Consider the following 13712-nt stretch of genomic DNA (forward strand, 5'->3'; position numbering starts at 1 on the left):
GATAATCCCAACTTTAAACCACATGATACACTTAATATAGAGATATACCCAGTTTCCACCAAACCCTAGAGATTACTATTTTACTCTCATGTTTGGAATGTGAACAAAATAACCTCTGAACAATAGAACAGAATAACAAGGTTTTCCTTTTTACCATATCCAGAATATATAGTACATTCACAGACTGACAGGTCTATTCCCAACATTTTGATTTCCCTTCCACTTGAGCAATTTATTTCTCAGTGTGCTTGCTATATCCATACTTATATTCTAATAGTTATTCCTAGAAGGAATGAAGAAAGAGATAGGAACATTTTTCTTTACATTTGTTCCTTCATTTTACAATGAGGCAGAAAACTCAGTTTCAGGTCAGAACTTTGTTTAAAACATGATCAGCACGGGTGTAACTGACTGGAGAAGTAGAAAAATAAAGCTGGTGAGGAGGGAAGGAGGGCAGAGAATCTGTTATGTGGGAAGATGATGTTGGAGAGAGTCCAGCAGAGGACAATGAAAATGGTTAGGGGCAGGGGACACGATTTCTGAGGAGAGGCTGAGGGAACTGCATTTACTTAGTCTGCAGAAGAAAAGACTTGGTGGGATTTGATATCAGCCTTCAGCTACCTGAAGGGTGGCTGCAAAGAGGATGAAGCCAGACTGTCTTCAGTGGTGACAGATGCCAGAACAAGGAGCAATGGTCTCAAGTTGCGGCGAGGGAGGTTTAGGTTGGATATTAGGAAAACTCTCTCACTAGGGCTAGGGACAGACATTACACATAAATCAGTTTAAGTGATCAGAAACTGGTTTAAACCTGTAACACAACCGATGCTCAGTGCACATAAACCAGTTTAAGAATGGCTGAAACCGTTTTGAGATAAACCTGGTTGAACGGAGTATCCAACTTAACTGATTCGACTCGGAGCAGTTTATGCAATGTCTGTCCCAGCCACCTTGCTGGTTTAAGACAAAACCAGACTCGCCTAGCATCCCAGCATGCTCTCTGCTCCTCAGCAGGGCTGGCCCCTCCCCTCTGCTCCCTGGCTGCAGCTCCTCTTCCTCCCCCTCACCACTCCCTGCTAAATAGGAATTCCCCCCTCCCCTTTGCCTTGCTGAGGGTGTATTAGCTAGCACAGGGGTTTTCAAACTTTTTTAACAAGAGTACGCCTTTGGTCTCAAAGTTTTAGCTGATGTACCCCCTTATAGTTTTTTCTTGTTTTTAATGTCATTGGGGGCAGATTGAGATCCCTGTGGTGAGGGAGGGAATGGGGCTGGGGCAGGTGCTGCATAGGTGGAGGGAAAAAAAATTAGTGGGGGGGTGGGGGTGAGCACGCACGTGGGACCACTGGAGTCCAGTGGCTAATCCATGGGTATGGGAGCCAAGGGGGGGGGGAGGGGGAAGGCACGTGCCATGCCCCCCCAGTTCCTCCATGGTACACACAGTGGTAGGAGCCACCTGCCCGCACCCCCGGACAAGCCACTGGGCTCCAACTGTCCCATGACCCGGACTGGCTGGGTCCTCATTCACCGTGAATGGGGGGGGGCCCTGGCTGGGTCGGGTCATGGGACAATCCCCACAGTGCAGGAGAGAGCGAGCAGGGGTCTCCCCTGCCCCTGCCCCATTCCCTCCTCCACTGTGGCAATCTCAATCTCCCCTCCGCCCACAAGCCCAGTCACAAGCCCAGGCCAGGCGGCGGTGGCACTGGGAGGGGCTACAGGCGAGCCTGTAGCCCCCCCAAATCCCTCCCAGTCCAGCCTGGCCCAACATGCCCACCAGAACAGCCTGGCGCTGCCCCAACCCCAGCAGCCCACAGCCTGCCTTGACCCGCGTGTTGATCTGGGGGCACGTGCCCCCCATGCCCTCCTGGGAGCGTGCATAACGGCGGAGCTGGAGGGGGTGACAAATGGGGGACAGTGGGGCTTGCACACGGTGGCCACAGCCGCTGCCCCACTTGGCCGCATGCCATGCTGCTTTGCCATGGTGAATCACGGTTCTGTGGGCTGCTGACTGGCTTCACGCCTGGCCAATTGTGCGCACAACCCACCAGCCCCTGCTCTGCTGCGGGAGTAGCAGTCATCCTATAGAGTGAGCTGGAGTGGGGGGCGGGAAGGTGCCGCAGTGTGTTGTGTGGGACCAGCAGCACCCGGTGCATCCTTCCCCCGGGTAAGAGGTGAATGTACTAGGGTAGATGTCACCGCCACACCCCAGGGCGCACACTGTTCTCACCCACCTGTGCGTACCCCTTACAACCTTTCTAAGTATCCCTGGAGGTATGTATGCCCTTGGTTGACAACCCCTGAACTAGCAGATCACATGCTGGCTACAGTCCCTGTTGAATCAACTGGTAGAATCAACACACAGAATCAACAAATAGCTGGTAATGTCCCTCTGTTATTCTCTTAATTGGGTGATAAACACCGTTATTAATTCCCTGCTGGGCTAATCAGAGCTCTTACCTGAGCCTGGCCACACCCCACTCAGCTCCATGCTGTGGAAGGAAGGAAGGAAGGAAGGAAGGAAGGAAGAGCTGCTCTAGCGCCCCCCAGCTTCTAGTCTGAGCCACTGCAGGCATTTGCCTGCATTTCTGGGATGTTCGTCTGGTTACAAAACTCATTTTGCCTAGCCAGGTTAGACTAACCTGCAAATACTGAATGAATTCAGGCTCAGGCTTTCTGAATGTCTGTCCCTAGGCTAGGGGGATGGTGAAGCACTGGAAAAGGTTACCTAGAGAGGTGGTGGAATCTCTATCTTTGGAGGTTTTTTAAGCCCAGCTCAACAAAGCCCTGACTAGAATGATCTAGTTGGGGATGATCCTGCTTGGAGTAGGGGGTTGGACTAGATGACCTGCTGAGGTCCCTTCCAAATCTAATTTTCTATGATTCTAAGTTCAAAAACCTGGGACAATGAACTGTAACAGCAGAGTCAGAAATAAATAAAGAGGGTCAAAGCTCCTTCAATTTTAAGAAAAGTCAAAGTTTCACTTTTATCATGGAACTTCAGCAAACTAAGACTCATAAAGGAAAATCTGTAGGTGCTGGTAGGTGTTACTTTTATGGCGCAATTAGCGTGTTAATTGCACCATAAAGTTGCAACATTTCACACTTTTAGCCATATTTTGTGGCTAATTTCCCACTTTATGGCACCATCGTTGTTCCCGATATGACATACAGCATTTTTGTGGTTCATTTTTATGGTGCCTTAAATTGAAAGTGTTGCGTGTCCCAGACCCAGGGCTGTCCTGTCCTGGTACTGTCAATCAGCTCATTATCAGAACTGGCCCAATTCAGCTCTGAAATGGGTCCAGCATGCATGCAGCATTACCCGGCACAGGTCGGGGACAGTGCGAGGCAGGGTATTAAAAAATTCTGCAGCACGGCTAATCAGCTCCCCCATCATGCCTAATGCATTTGCAGCCTTGTCCAGGGAGCTCAGGGCAAGGCTGCAAACTTGAAGCAGTGGAGGACCCTTGCAATTGGGATTGGTCAGGAGACATCCCTTCAGTCCCCCAGCTGATTCCCTATCAGCTAGGTCTCTGGATGTGGTGCAGACAAACCCCCAGACATGAGGCAGTCCTGGGTCTAAAAATTTCACACTCAGCGTTGCTGGGCTGCATGTACAGTGTTGAAAAGCTTGGAACAGGGGAACCCAACGTCAGGAAGAACCCCACCCTGATCTCAGGTTTGCAGTGCATTGGGACTTTTACACACTACACATGCACAGTGTTTAGACCTAGGGCTACCCTATGCCCAATTCTGCGTTGTGTCCCAGACCCCACCCCAAAATTGCCCATTCCCCATCTCAATCCTCATCTGGGAGATACCTGCCAGATCTGTGGGATTGAACCGGGGGCAGCCTCGGGTCCGAGTTTGGCCCCAGAACTTGTATAATTGGGATGTTAAGGATTTTACGCCCCTTCCCAAACATCGTAGGTCCTGCCATGCATGTGCAATATGAAAGGATGTGAGATGTTTAGGATGGGGCAAACAATTCCTCAGGTCCAAATAATGCCATTATTTTAACATCTGCCTGGGGGCAGTGTTATCACTTACTTGGAAGTTTAGCAATGAGCAGTTATGTCCCACTGGTCTCCACTGCTGCATAATACTTCCTAGTTATAAGACCTGTTTATTATTATTTTAAGAGAGATGTCTTAGCAAGAGGCAAACATGTTTAGTAAAACTTAAGTAAACTTTTAGTAAAACGATATACTTTTCTTGCATAACACACAGGAATTACAAGAACCAGAAGTTAAGTCAATTTTTCTGCAAGAAAGCTTTAATTTTAAGAGTTATAGCTAAAGTTAAATCTGTTTTCTAATGTAAATACTAATTCCCGTGTAATTCCAGCCTTGTAATGCAAAGTAATCATTATCATAAACCAACGTACCCCATCAATTGCATGGGTTTCTCTGGTCTTGGAGAGTGCGTTTCAAATGGTAACAGATTGTATACCTACATTTACTGTAGCTTTGTCAAATTCAGCTTCTGAAGAGGTAGGTGACAAGGGACTTATGGGACTGAGAGAAGGGGAACTGTCCACACTAGAAATGTAGTCTGGATCAGGAACATACAAAATCTATAAAGAAATTAAAGAAAGATATAGTGGTTAACAGTTAAATTAGCTGTTTCAATTACACAGTTTTTCCTTAATTGATTTACAGTATTACATTAACTAACTTCTTCTCCAATTAAGCTATGCTTTTGTATTTTTTCCCCCATAATATAAGTCAGTTGCAATTTCCTAGTGCTATTGTAGTCTCTCTAGCAAAGCAAACAATATTAATGGAAATTCCTTTATGACTGATGCACACAGTATAATAATATTTGAAAAAACAATACACTTTACAATAATATTTCCACTGTTTTGGTACACAATAAAACATGCAACACAAAATATGTTTTATCATATGCTCAAAGACATTGTTCTAGTATATATCCACTTGTCATCAGTTCATTTAAAAGTTTGAAAAGTTACGTTAAGGTAATAAAGACTATGGGTAGTAATGGAGCAGAATAGAAAACTCAGCTAGTCAAAGAACCAGATAAAGATAGCTACTTGCAGTATGTCAGAAGTACTAATTCACACTTGTCCATTGCTATAAAGATTAGTTTAAATACCTGCAATAAAAGTGAAGTACTTCTTTGAACTTTCCACAGAAATGAGTACCATTAGTCAATTACTTAGACAAAAGGCAGGGCAGAGTCACTCCAAGGCATTGCTAGGAAACACATTCAGTCCATTCACTCTTAAGTTACTTGTTTTATATCTCCAAATTCGGGGGGGGGGGGGGGGGTTGTTTTTTTTTTTTTACTTCACTGTACATATTTACCGGGAGAGACAATCTTAGGACTCATATGAAAATGTATCTGAGTTTTCACTTACTGGGAGTTTAACACTAAAAACAAGTAAGTGAAATGAGAGCATCCCCCTCTCTTGGCAAAAGCATGCTTGGTGTTGCATGGACAGCAATTGGAATTCTATTAGCATAAGCAATATGTACATGTAAATATAGTAGCTGACCTGTAACTTGTTTTTATATTATTTTTGTATAGATTTTAGCTGCTGTCTTTTTGGTAAAGTTGGCAAGATTTCAGAATGAATACAAACTGCTAACCAAACCATTAGAAAGATAACAAAAGCTATGACACTGAAATATCTTTGTAGTAAAGCAATACCTTAAGCTATTAATATTTTAGCTGGGTGAAGCTCTACACAAGCAATGTAAAGAGACAAAAAGATGTTAATATCCATGATTTACTCATACTGAAGAAACAGTACCTGTCCAGGAACAACAGATCTGGCAAAAAGTTTGTTTAATTGAACCAGTTCATTGGGTGTTGTATCAAATTTCAAGGCAATGCTGTTCAAAGTATCTCTTGATTCCACCTGTATTCATTGAAACAAAGAAATAAAATGTTAATCAGTTTCCTTTATAATACTCTGTATGTTCAAACTTCAAGTGATAAGGGTTTAAATCTTAATACAGAGTACATAGGCTACTGCTACCTTCTCTCTCTGCTCCCAAAGGGGTTCTTTTTGCATGTATGTTGGGCTGAAGGTTCAGACAACAGCCCCGAGATCAATGGAACTCAACAAGAAATGCCCAGAATGCATTTCAACTGGTGTCACAGAGCAACCAATGATACTACCTCCTCTACTACAATTCCTTAACCATTAATAGCAGACCTCATTTCTTGTAAAACACAGTACATGGCACTGATGCTCTCTTCCTTCCCATTTCAAAAGGAAATAATACTTAGGTAATGAGCTCCTAACTTAGAAAAAATGTGACCAAAAACAGATCAGCATGGCTACAACTGGGCACAAAAGGAGCAGACAACCTTAGAACAAGATTGTTTTCAAGCTGATGTCTCCAACATATTCACAGATAGGAGAAAAGGGAAGGCACACCTAAGAATCATTTATAAAGAATACCTCTTAATCTACTGTCACATGTTGAAAACTATACGTGATGTAGTGTCTTATTATGATAGGCAGACATAAAATGAAAAGTGTACCTGTAAGTCTGTTACCCTGCAATACTACCCACAATGTAGGGTATAAGGAGGGAAAACAATTATCTCCATCAGATAAACTAAATTTATAAGCCCATTTGACCTTTATTGCCAGACACAGGCAAATCTCCTACTGAACTGAGTGAGAGCTTCAAGGGATGGATCAAAAATAAGAGTTGATGAAATCTTATATATGGACTAAAAATAAAAAGAAGTCGACAAACTCTAACTCCTCTTTCTAGATAAGAATTTTAATCATCAAGGTTCTCATTTCTGTCTCCCCTTTCTTGTCCTCTTTACTAGAATGTGGGGTCTTGAGAGTAGTAACCCCTCAAACAGATACCTTCAACTCATCACTGAGGGGAAGTCCATGTATGCTAAGTGCTCACACATTTCCACTTTAGGAAAACAAAATAGGATGTTGACCAATTCATTTAATAAAAATCTACAGGCAGCTCCAATGACAGTCTTCTTGCATATGATTTCAGAAAGTTGACTCCTCCAGCCATTTAAGAGTAGATCCATCAATATTACTTCAATATTTCAGACTGTGTGCTCCCTCTGGTGGACCATATAGAGGGCAGTCGGTTAGGCTATGTTGGGCTATCTGATCTCCTTTGCCACGTGGACACAATGGTGAGTTTGTAAGGCCCAGTTTATGTTTGATTTTATTGAAGGCACCATAGCCTGACTGCAGTCAATCCAATGGCAGCGACATTAACAGAGGGGCACTTATGAAGCAATATCATTTTTGTCCAACCGTTTCCTTTTTCTAGAGAGGATGTTTTATGACTTGTACCCTCTTTGTCAGCTGCATCAGATTTTGAGTTGCAAGTCATTGCCTTAGCTTAGTTCCATCATTTCTCAGTATTTAAACCTGGTACTGTTTAATAATGTCATCCCTTTCTGAATTTTATCTAAAAAATGAAGAAGCCTACTGGAATCAATGTTTCAAATAAAATAAAGGGGTGAAGAAAATTTGAGAGTTGTTTCACATTCTGTGAGCTTTGAAGAATTCTTATACTTCATAAATTTGTTTGTTCCCTTAATACAAGTATATCTTAACACTGCTGGAAGTTAACTGGACACTTGGAAAATGCATTGCTTTAGTCTGTTTTTCCATTACTTTCAAGATGAACATTTGTAATTTCCAAATCACAAGAATTTGAGCTTTTACAAGAAATAAGCTTTTACAAGAATACAGATATTCAACACAGAATTGGAGAGGACCCAAAATTACAACTTCATTAACATATTATATATAGACTATATAATAAAGGTAAATTTTACTCATCATTTAATCAGCAGGTGTTTTGCCTAAATAGTGTGGAAGAATGAATGGCTTGTATACCCATTCCATAACACTTATGTGGCACAAAACGCTAATTTAACACCCTTAGCATGCATATCAATGTCAAATACTTCTTCTAAAAAGAAACAATCTGGAATCAAAGTATTTCTTACATATGCCATGCTTGTTGATGCTAAATACATTACAGCAGAGCAAAAATGGCTGTTTGTTCTTTTTGTCCTATATTCAGCCTTGCTGAAAAAGCTCTAAAGCTGATACCTGTCCCAGCAGTACAAACCAATTCTTATAACATAAGCAAGCTGAATTTTAATAGTTTGTTATGGTTTTCCAATACAAGTAATGTGGCCAAAACCAAGTCCTTTTTTTCCTGAGGGTGCTTAGCAAGTTTATGCATCGGATTATAGAAATGTGGCTGCTTGAAGCAGCAGGGAACTAGAGTCAGTGACCATGAAAGAACTGACAATGTTAGTAAAGGCTGTCTTTCTTGTTAGCTCAATATTTCTTAGGAAAAAAACTTTACTATGCACATTTGAACAACAGGGTTATTCTGTGAGAGCAAAGGAAATTCAGAGTGAGGGACCATCTAGATTTCCACTTGATGCGACAAAGCAAGCTGTATTCTTAACTTTTAAGAATGTATTCATTTATGGAAAGGAATGGGAAGCAGATAGCTTATTTAATACAAGGATGGCAGAGATCTTGATTGATTAAATGCTGTGATGTAATGAAGTTTGGCATTTGTCACAACTATAAATCTAGGCTTTCGTAACTAATGTTCATCCATTTGCAACAATGAAAAGTAAAAGACGACTACTCTGTTTCTATAAGACAACATTGGTTTTTTATAATGAAAGGGAAGGTGACAGAAGGGGAATATTAAGATTTAAAAAAACTATAAGCTTTTGTAAAAACAATGCCAAAATTAGAGAAAAACCTGCTGTGTTGTAATCATATGCAAGCTTATTGTAAGCTTTATTCAAACTTTACAAACAGCTAGCAAATACAATTCTGATTGAATGCAGAGATGTGGGGTGGTGCTTTATTCTTCTGTAGGAAATTTTCCATTTCTAAAAATTCATTGTTTCATAAAATTCATTAGTAACAATGAATGGATGCCAATATAATCTTAGACAACCTTGCCAGTTTCAAAGTTGTAATTAATGTTTTTCAGGTGATTAACCCTAGGAAGTGTATGAGAGAGCACATATACGTTTTATTGATTTGTAAACAGGAGGGTAAATACACTCATATAATAATCCAAACAAAAAAATCAAGTTATGAATTCACCTAATTGGCTGTTCAGGTCAAATCAAAAACCAAATGAAGGCACTGCTAAGCTTCTTTATATTTCTCAAAATCTCTTGCTTCTGGAGAATCAGTCAGAAGCACAATTAGTGAAGAAGATGCAGTGTGATGATATGTTGTCCTTGCCCATAGACTCATTGGTAAAACCATCCTTTAGTAAAAGAGAATGTGGTTCAAGTAGTTCTGAAATCACACTTGCCTCCATCTGATTCTGAAATGGAACGACTAAGTGGTGCAAGTGATTCTACAGATAGTGACAGTGAAACTGGAGGTGCCGCAATAACTTTGGTGGAAGAGAGTTAAACTCTGTTGAATTAGATGAGTGGACAACCATGGCATATCATGCACAGTTCTTTGGGTGTGCTACAATTAGCATGTCAACAGTTTTCAGTGCCATCATTTTTTTCCTTAAATTTAAACAAACAATGTAAGGGAAGTACATGCTATTGTGTATTGTCTTTACTTTTTTTCAAGTATTCCAATAAAAATAATATGTTTCCACATAAAGCTTTGAATTTGCTTGAATATAACAATATTTAAACCACATTAAGTGTGCCGTGTTTAATTTTTTTTCCTAATCACATATTTCAATTCAAATACTCGTGGCTACTGGGACATAAAATTAACATGGGGTACTTTTTTAGTTTTGTTTACTAAATATAAGTCAAATAAACATGATAAATCAGATCACGCTCCATTTAGGGCATTAGAAAAAATTTCGGAAAATATTCCAACTCAAAATCTTCTGGAAAACCAGCATCTCTGATTGAGTGGCTAGGCAAATTTAGGTTATAAATATGATCAGGTTAAACAACAGACCTCTAAATGCATACCTCTTAAATATATTAGAAGGGATATGAGCTACATACAAACACTAATCTGACAAAGGGTCTATTCAGAGACTTATTTTCTGTTCATTAACTGTGAATAATTAAGTGTTGGCAGACCACACAAAGACAATGTAGAAATAATGGAAGGATAACTGGAAAAATATGAAGGAGCAGTACACTGGGAATGCAGTAGGGATAGTCTTTATAGACTAAAATGGTGCATATAAGTAGTTTGCTTTTCATTCATCTCACACAGTGCACTGACAGGTCAACTTCACCGTAAATTTTTTCCCCCCTTTTTTCTTTTTAATACAATAATGGAATACTCAGCTATACAGAAGAATACAAAGGTTGTTTGATCAACAACAGAACACAACAAAGACACACCTCCCCAAAAAACAAACCAAACCATAAAGTTTCCACAAAACATAACACACCTAGTAGTGTTTTTTTTTGTTTGTTTTGTTTGGGGGAAGTGGGGGTGGGGGTGAGGAGGGAGGGAGGAGAAGGAAATAGCCCAAAATTCTAATCTGGAGTATAATTCAGCATTCTTCTACAGGGTGTAAATAAAAAAAGCACAAACAATTAATGTGAACAAATTGAGGGAGTTTCCAAATAGTTTTTAGTCCTTGATGATTACCATATGCCTCAAGTGATACTGTAAGGAAAGATCCAGGAGCCTTAATGGTTTAGCAGCCAGCACTGGCCCCAGGCACTCTAGGATGTGAGCTACCCACACAGTCTGTTGCAGCTAGTCTGGGACCTGCACAGTACACAGAGATGCTGCATGTGGCACAGATCTCAGATGTGTGGTACAGTCTGGGTGGGACAGGTGATGAGTGTAGTGTGGCACCTGCCCTGGGATCTGCACTCTATGTAGGCTACAGCATAGAGCGAAGTGACCTAAGTATGTGCCACAGGTGCTGGATCTGCAGGGTGGGAGGGGGCAGAGGAGGGTTTGGGATCCTTGGGCCCATTGGCCCAACCCAGCCTGTGAACTGGCTCTGCAGGGCCGTATGAGTTTGGTCCCTCTGATCTAAATAGTAATACATCACTTAATTGGGGATCCCAAACTAAGAAAATCTATCCAATGCACTGCACCCATGGATAGCTACACTTTTTTTTTGATTTTTGCTTAGGATTTTTGGAATATGTGGCTACTGCTAAAATGAGTAATTATGGTAAAAGCATAAATGCTAAATTATAGAACAAGATTCTGAAAAGCTACCTTTGGGAGCAGTAAGGATAAATTTAAAGGCAATTTGTTGCAATAGAAGAAAAAAAAAAACCAGATGCCATTAATAGTTCAGAAAAACAAGGGCAAGTAGTACTGCAGCACAGACTGAGATAAACTTCTGAGCAGTGTACACTTCAGCTTGGATACAGGAAGCTACTCAGAAGAGATTCAGTGGTGATGCAGTTACTCAAATCCTTAACAGATTGGTGATGAAATAAACTTGAGTGCTACAACTGCTAGATGGGATAGTTACCACTGTAAAACCTTTTTTCATGGAGCCAAGGTGTTTACCAATGCAGTCACTCTCAACGAGCGTGCGCTATGAGACCTTTTCCAAGGGTTCCATGGAGTGCCACAAAGTGTTAGCACTGTTAGATGTGCAAACATGCAATTGACAACTTAGAGATTTCAAATACGAATACACAGCGTTAAAAACATTTTGACCCGAGTTATCTGCAACAGAAAAACTGCTCCATTATTTTTTGGTAATCAAAAAATGAGTGAAAACTTAGAGCTGGTATCTTCCAAGAGGTGCCTTCAGCCTAAAAGGTTGAGCATCGTTGTGCTAGAATCTTCCTTATGCTAATTTATTCTCCCCTCCTGCAGAAAACACAAATTGCCTTCTAGGTTTTTTAAAGCTGTACTGTAGCTAGGCTTGGCAGAAATCAATATTGTTTTAATTTCCACAGTTAAAAAATCAATGTTTATTTTTAAGCACTTATTTTGATTCTTATTGATTTACACTTTAAGGTTCGCATGAAATTAGTGGTGGTTTTCGATTTTTATCGATTTAACACACGCATGCACATGTGTGTATAGTGGCCATGCTGGTAAGGCTGCACCAGAAGTGGGGATTGGATAGGTAGGGCTCGCAGCACCTGGGAGTTTAGCCGGGAGTTTAGCCCCTGCCCTTATCATGCAGTGGAGGGGCTAGACTCTGCAGGAATTTGGCCTGTGCCCCAATCACACAGGGGCCAAACTCCCGTGAAGCCTGCTCTGCCCTACCTCTGGGTGATGGGCCAAACTCCCATGGAGACCGGGCTGGGCTCCTCAGGAGTTTGGCCCCTGCCCTGGCTGAGACCTGGGCAGAGCAAGCAGTTGACATGGTAAAGGGTGGGCGGATGAGCACGTGCACTGTCCCAGATTTCCTTACCTCTGTCCTGGATCTTTTTAGTATCTTTTTTACATCTCCTTTACGCAAATTTGATGATTAGCATTCCTGGTCTGTTAGGGTCAGGTGAAATTGATGGCTATCAATAAAAATCAAATTCTGCCAAGCCTAATTATAGCATGTGGAGCATCTTTAGTGAACATCTTAAGTGAATGTTTTAAAAAAAATCCCGATTAAATCAGAAAATACACAGGTATCAGAAATGATTGAATTGTCGCTCGGTTATATCATATTTATATGCCAAGGGAGAAGAGAAATGGAGAGCTATTACCATTTCTATATTTAGTAAATTCTGGGCTGTCTAAATGTATCTGTAAATTGGTTTGCAATCATTTTTTGTGTTAACATTTGGAAACTTCTAAACTTAAGGAAAGACTGTACCTCTTAATACTGAAATATTATCTAGTAATATATATATACACAAGCGTCAATGCACCATTCTCAAGCATAATTTGTAATTGTTATTGTGAAACCAAATATCAACAAGGAACTTAACCAGGCCAGGCATTTACTGTTCATTATAGGGAGATTAATAACATTAATTGACACATTAGAAAATCAAGTATTATTTGTATTTATAGCTTTAGAAACTTTATATAACACCAAAATTAAAACACACAAGAGAACTCAGTTTTCACTGCTAAAATTGGAAAACTGTGCACCATTAGTCACCATAAATCAGAAGCAAAATCTAATATACCTTCTTTAAAATTGTAGGATCTTTGATCATATATATATTCCCAGGTGGCTGTCCAGTTTGACCAAAAGACATTCATTTTCACCTGGGAGAGTTTCTGCTCTCCCAGGAGAAACTGTGAGTGTACAGATGTTCAGGTTCTCTCTCTCAGGCCACTCAGAGAAAAATAATCTGGGAACAACCAGTTAAATTACACCTAGGGGACCTCCTCCTGGAAGAGCAAATGTCTTTACATGCTGTGGATTCTCTCAGAACACAATCCTCTAGTATTCCCCTGCTTCCCCCCAGCCCAGGGAGACAGTGTGTCACTGGCTGGACTCTGCTGGTCCAGCAGGGAGCAAAACAATTCATAATCCCCCAAATGTATGCTTTTACAGAATAACCTCATTTGAGCAACAACTACATATTCCAAAACCCCCTTCAAAATCCCCACACTGTTCTTCAAGCCAACACAAACTGACCATGGGCAGTCTACATCAGCCAATCAAGGCTGCCCTAAGCACTGCTGCCATTTGCTGCCAGAGGCTGCAGAGCATGGAGAGATGTGTGCACAGGGGTCCCTCACTGCTGCACAGTGTCAGCACTGCAAGCTTTCCACTCTTCAGCACCTTTGCATTCAAAGGTCTGTACACATGGCTCTGGGTAAGCTT

The 13712-nt window shown here is 41.1% G+C and overlaps 1 protein-coding gene across 6 annotated transcripts in view; it reads right to left on the minus strand.

Annotated features, from left to right (window-relative positions):
* Nucleotides 1-13712, minus strand: part of OXR1 (oxidation resistance 1) — a 532223-nt gene that overhangs the window by 96484 nt on the left and 422027 nt on the right. For all 6 annotated transcript variants that reach the window (XM_006274553.4, XM_014611619.3, XM_014611620.3 and 3 more), the window contains 2 exons: nucleotides 5774-5881; nucleotides 4451-4570 (listed from right to left, as the gene is read on the minus strand). In XM_006274553.4, coding sequence (XP_006274615.1) covers nucleotides 4451-4570; nucleotides 5774-5881 — 228 coding nt within the window. The remainder of the gene's footprint in view (nucleotides 1-4450; nucleotides 4571-5773; nucleotides 5882-13712) is intronic.

The sequence above is a fragment of the Alligator mississippiensis genome, chromosome 3, assembly GCF_030867095.1.
Source record: "Alligator mississippiensis isolate rAllMis1 chromosome 3, rAllMis1, whole genome shotgun sequence".
NCBI lineage: Eukaryota > Metazoa > Chordata > Crocodylia > Alligatoridae > Alligator > Alligator mississippiensis.